We start from the raw sequence: 5,499 nt of genomic DNA, 5'->3' as shown, positions 1-5,499 counted from the left end.
AAAAGCTTTTTGAATTTAGGATATTGATGTAGTATTGAAAGCTATTCATTTTGTTAATGTGAATTACCCTATTATATATGTATATAACACCAAAAACAATTTTAAGGCATTTTCTTGATGGGTTCACTAAGTACTAACCGTCCGGACCTTGATAAGAAGAGGAAGGAGAAAGTAAAGCTAAAGGGTTGTCTATAGTGCTCAAGGATAATGAATATATCAGTACCCCATCTAAGTATAATTACCATTTACCCCAATGCGTAGAACAAGCAGAGTTATCCACTATCCACTAAACTACTATTATTGCACGAGCACGTGCGTAGAGCGTGGGTTCAACCTTTGCAATTTTCAAATTAGAATAACATTAGATTCCAGTATTCTACTAAATAAACAGTACCACCAGGCACGGAGCTTTCGCCATAGCAGATATTTTATTTCTATAGCAATAAATAAAATAAAAAATCTTATAACATTTAATTTTTCTATTCAATACATTACACTTTGATTGGTTACAAATAAAGCAGGTTTCTTGTTTGGTGAAGCTACACTGCATAAAAGACACCTCTAGTTCCCAAGTTTTTTGGGTACCTGTACTGTTACACTATACTATACTCTACACCTTCAACTAAACCTTCTCTACTTTTCTCCACCATTTTCAACTTTGGAACTTATAGTACACACCACCAACCATCTGATTTAGACTTTTAGCTTCTTCAAGCTAGGAAGGTAAAGGTTTCTTTAACTCTTTAATCATGTTCTTGTTTTGCTATGGTTGCTTCTATTTTTGGATAGTTTGACTTTCCTGTTCTTGTTTCGCTCCAGATTTGATTTTCTTTTTATTGTGTGGTTTCTTTTTTCTTTTTTATGTTAATGATCTGATGAACATGTTGATGTTTCAACTCACTTGATTTCTGTTCTTCAGATTTCAAGTTAAACATGTTTCATCTCCTGTTTGGTCCTTCTTTCTCTTTCTATGTTCTTTTAGAATATTCCCCGGATATGATTATCAACAGTTTTATTATTATTATTATTATTATTATTCTTATTCTAAAAAGTGGTTTTTTTTATGTAATTATTTTTCCTGCTGGTTATATTTATAGGTGAAATGATTGTGAAAATCACTCACATGTAAGAAAGGCATCAATTATTAGGAAATAAAATGAGAAAAATGATGAAGAACAAGCAAATAAAGCTGCAGGGTTTTTTGTTAACATAAGATCTCACTAATCAGAAGTGATTTGGGAGTAATCTAAATAAATAATAACTTTTTCTTTTTATTTCTTTTAATACGGTAAATAAATAATAATTAGAATAGCAAAAGTCCTTACTAGAAAGATTCTACAATAATAATATTCAATTAACAAAAATACAAAGGTATATAATAATTCCGAAGTATGATCTAGAAGTGGTTAGTACCTGAACAATTGAATATCTGATGAGTAAGAACAATTTGTGGCAATTAAATTCAGTTTATCTCTATAAATATTGATTAATCTTTGATTATCTCAATCTGAACAAATAACTACAAGGGTCTTAACTCTTAATGTGTTATCTGCTTTCATAATTTCATTCCAATTCTATGATTGCTCTTTTTAATTCAGTATACCTGGTGTGGCAGATTTCCCTATGGGGAACAAGTATTTGTTGTTGTCTCTCTGTTTGTGGGCTTTAACATGTTCCCTTCTTCCTTCGTTCTCATATGGACTCATGAGAATCGGTTTGAAGAAGAGAACTCTAGATCTTGAAGCCATCAAAGCTGCTAGAATGGTAAGAGAAAAGCTAAGATTGAGCAGGCCGATGATGGGTGCGAACGATCATTCTGTTAATAAGCCAGGCATCGAAGACGATATAGTACCTTTGAAGAATTATCTGGATGCACAGTATTATGGAGAGATTGGAATTGGAACACCACCGCAAACATTCAATGTCATCTTTGATACTGGCAGTTCTAACCTCTGGATTCCTTCATCAAAGTGCTACTTTTCTGTGAGTTCAACTTAACTCCTTTTTCTACATTTGACAGAGCTGTGTTATATTGGTGTCTTGTATTGACTAATTTCCTGTTGTAGCTTGCCTGCTATACGCATCATTGGTACAAGTCATCGAAATCCAAAACATATGTAAAGAATGGTAATGCCAGCTTCTCTTTATTTGTATTCTAAAAGTAGCATATATGCCACTTAATATGAATTTTCCTTTTTTGCTTGTTGCCCAGGAACATCATGTAAAATAGTGTATGGTTCTGGATCAATATCTGGCTTTTTCAGTCGTGATAGCGTTACAGTTGGTGATGTCGTGGTCAAGAATCAAGTGAGTGATTTTATATCCTTTGTCAGCTTTGGGGACCTGGGTCATGATATACAGTTTTGTCACAATACTTGGGAGACTTGACTATTATCTTTACTATATTTGACTGTAGGATTTCATCGAGGCTACGAGGGAAGGAAGTCTGTCCTTTGTGTTAGCGAAGTTCGATGGAATACTTGGTCTTGGATTTCAGGAGATCTCAGTCGAAAATGCCTTGCCAGTATGGTATGTTTTAGTACGTCCTATGTTGTGTGTACATTTACATCTGATTCCCGAGTTAATAAGTTAAAGGAAAGCTTTCCTTTAATTGACTAACCTGTTATAAAATTACAGGGATAATATGGTGCTACAAAATCTTGTGAATGAGCCGGTTTTCTCTTTCTGGCTCAATGGGGATCCGAATGCGAAAAGTGGTGGTGAGCTAGTGTTTGGAGGTGTTGATCCGAAGCACTTTGTAGGAAACCATACCTATGTTCCAGTTACTACAAAAGGTTACTGGCAGGTTAGCAAAAGCAACACTCTGGTTTGATCAGGAATTCTTTGTAACATCCTAGTTTTTGCAGAAAATTGTTAACATGATTTTTTTTGTCAGATTGAAATGGGAGATTTTTACATTGGTGGTGTGTCAACAGGTGACATTTTGTACTTTGACAATAAGACTCTTTGAGTGATTAACAGGATTTGGAACATATTAAGGAGAAAAATTGAATTCTGTATTTTCCTATCTTAAGATTTATTTTTTCATTGCTGTAAGCTTTGATTATGAAGCGGATCTAACTGTGAAATATATCAATGTTCATTAGGTGTTTGTGAGGGTGGCTGTGCTGCTATTGTGGATTCCGGAACGTCTTTGCTCGCTGGTCCAACTGTATGTGCTCATATCGGTTTTGAAAAATTCTCATTAGTAAATTTTCATCTATACTTCTTATTGACTCTGAATTTATTTCAGACTGTTGTGACTGAAATCAATCATGCTATTGGAGCTGAAGGAGTTCTGAGTGTAGAATGCAAGGAAGTTATTTCTCAATATGGAGAGTTGATATGGGATCTCTTGGTCTCCGGGGTAAAATCTTCTTACCCGTCCTTTTAATATTTTTTCCCCTTTGATTCGCTCTCACTGATTGCTGCCCTTGTGCATTTTCACTCCTTGGACCTAAAATAGTTTGATTTTTGTCTGCAGGTACGAGCTGATGATGTGTGTTCGCAAGTTGGTTTATGTACAATGAGGGATCAATCTAAAAGGTTAGAAAGTCTAGGTGCCTGCACTTTTATTAAAATCTGGCCAGTACTTAACCAGCAAAAGAAAGACGAGTAATCTCATACCATTTGATGAAATCTCACACCATTAAAAACACCAATGATGACTAATTGATGGCTACAAATCACAAAATTGGCTGGTTCCCTAATACTCTTCATATATTAATGTTTACACGTGCATCAAATTAAGTAATACACGTCAGCAAAAATAATTACCTTTTTAATTGATCGCATAAATGGTCATCCAAAAGAATAGATGTAATTAAACTTTTGTGCTGAAACGGACTCCTAAGTCTACTTTTAACTTTTATACCATGCAGTGCTGGGATTGAGATGGTGACTGAAAAGGAACAGAAAGATTTGTCAGCTAAAGATACTGCTTTGTGCACTTCCTGTCAGATGCTTGTGATTTGGATCCAGAATCAATTGCGACAAGAGTCGACCAAGGACAGAGTTTTCAACTATGTAAATCAGGTATAAGCCCTTAGAATCATCGACCCTCTCCAAAAAGCTTATTAGTTGAATTAGAGTTGTATTCATTTGTATCATTTCATTTTATCATTGGCAGTTGTGTGAGAGCTTGCCGAGTCCGAATGGCGAGTCGGTAGTAGACTGTCAGAGCATTCATATATTGCCAAACATCACTTTTACAATCGGAGATAAACATTTCACCCTCTCGCCGGATCAGGTTAGTCTGAATTCCTGATAAATTAAATTACGAATTTACTTTGATAGAGAAGTTAACGAAGGAGTGAAAACTCACATGCAGTTGTCTTTATATAAAGTTGATAAAGTTGATAGTTGAGAATCGTTAGAGGATAATTTAGTCAAACTTGTCAAATCATCTAACAATTTTTAAATATCAACTAACTACATGTGAGTTTTGACCTAACGCAGGGCCTGGGTAATGAGGTAGCCTAACCATATAATTACATTAGTAGCTGATTCCCCATGGCTGAACGGGTGAACATAACTAAATAGGAGAGAATATTGAACAACACATTATAGTGTCATCTATTATCTGTAAACTTCGTCTAACTTGGAATTCTTTTTGTTCTGAAAATGTTCTCCTCTTGCAGTATATTCTGAAAACTGGAGAAGGCATTGCTGAAGTTTGTCTTAGTGGGTTTATCGCATTCGACATCCCCCCGCCACGCGGTCCTCTCTGGTATGCGCTCGCAAATTATATAGTAACCCTGCATGAAATGAACTATACAATAACATGTTCTAAGCTATGTCCTAATATGTCTACCGCTATCTGCTCGCAGGATTCTGGGCGATATCTTCATGAGGGTATATCACACGGTCTTTGACTCTGGGAATCTCCGACTTGGTTTCGCCAAAGCTGCGTAACGAGACTCGGGAGAATATGTAAGGAACATTTTCAATGGGCACGTTGGTGTGCTGTAAATAAAGAATGTTGTAAGAGTATTAGGACGTAGCTTCACTATCTTATGGGTTCATGAATGATTTTCTCTAGTACCACGTTGAACTATTGCAGGCTATTTTTCATTTCACTGTTAGACTCGCTAGATTAATGTGGATGCCTGTATGTCTGTATACCTTATGAAGACGTAGATGGCAAAGTGTGGCTTAAAATTTGGAACTTCTGTTATATCTAATTTATCCTTCCAATGAATGAGGTTCATGTAGAGTTGACCTTTTGTTTTTGGGTCATGCTTCCACATATATAAGGAAGTATAACTCGTTCTAGGTGTTTTGTCTTAGAGATGAAAATAATGAATCGAGGAGAAAAAGATACTTAAGTTCCAAAAAATAAAAAGAGAAGTATACAGAAAATAAATATAATACTTTTCAGTTTTCGGGACAGAAAAATTGTCTTCATCATCAAATGAATTTTTATTAACTGGCACTTGCGTAAACATGTGATATTGTATGATACAAGATATATGAACACACTAATTAGTAATTACACTA

The 5,499-nt window shown here is 35.2% G+C and overlaps 1 protein-coding gene across 1 annotated transcript; it reads left to right on the top strand.

Annotated features, from left to right (window-relative positions):
* Window positions 476–5,225, top strand: LOC107617753 (aspartic proteinase). The gene is made up of 14 exons (XM_016319603.2): window positions 476–723; window positions 1,616–1,983; window positions 2,067–2,127; window positions 2,213–2,307; window positions 2,417–2,529; window positions 2,638–2,806; window positions 2,897–2,936; window positions 3,108–3,172; window positions 3,254–3,367; window positions 3,485–3,546; window positions 3,882–4,035; window positions 4,130–4,249; window positions 4,641–4,729; window positions 4,830–5,225. The coding sequence occupies exons 2-14, from the start codon at window positions 1,624–1,626 to the stop codon at window positions 4,912–4,914; spliced, it is 1,527 nt and encodes a 508-aa protein (XP_016175089.1). The 5' UTR covers window positions 476–723; window positions 1,616–1,623; the 3' UTR covers window positions 4,915–5,225.

The sequence above is a fragment of the Arachis ipaensis genome, chromosome B09, assembly GCF_000816755.2.
Source record: "Arachis ipaensis cultivar K30076 chromosome B09, Araip1.1, whole genome shotgun sequence".
Lineage (NCBI taxonomy): Eukaryota > Viridiplantae > Streptophyta > Magnoliopsida > Fabales > Fabaceae > Arachis > Arachis ipaensis.
Note: the sequence above shows the minus strand (reverse complement) of the source record. Positions and strands in the feature narration are given on the sequence as shown.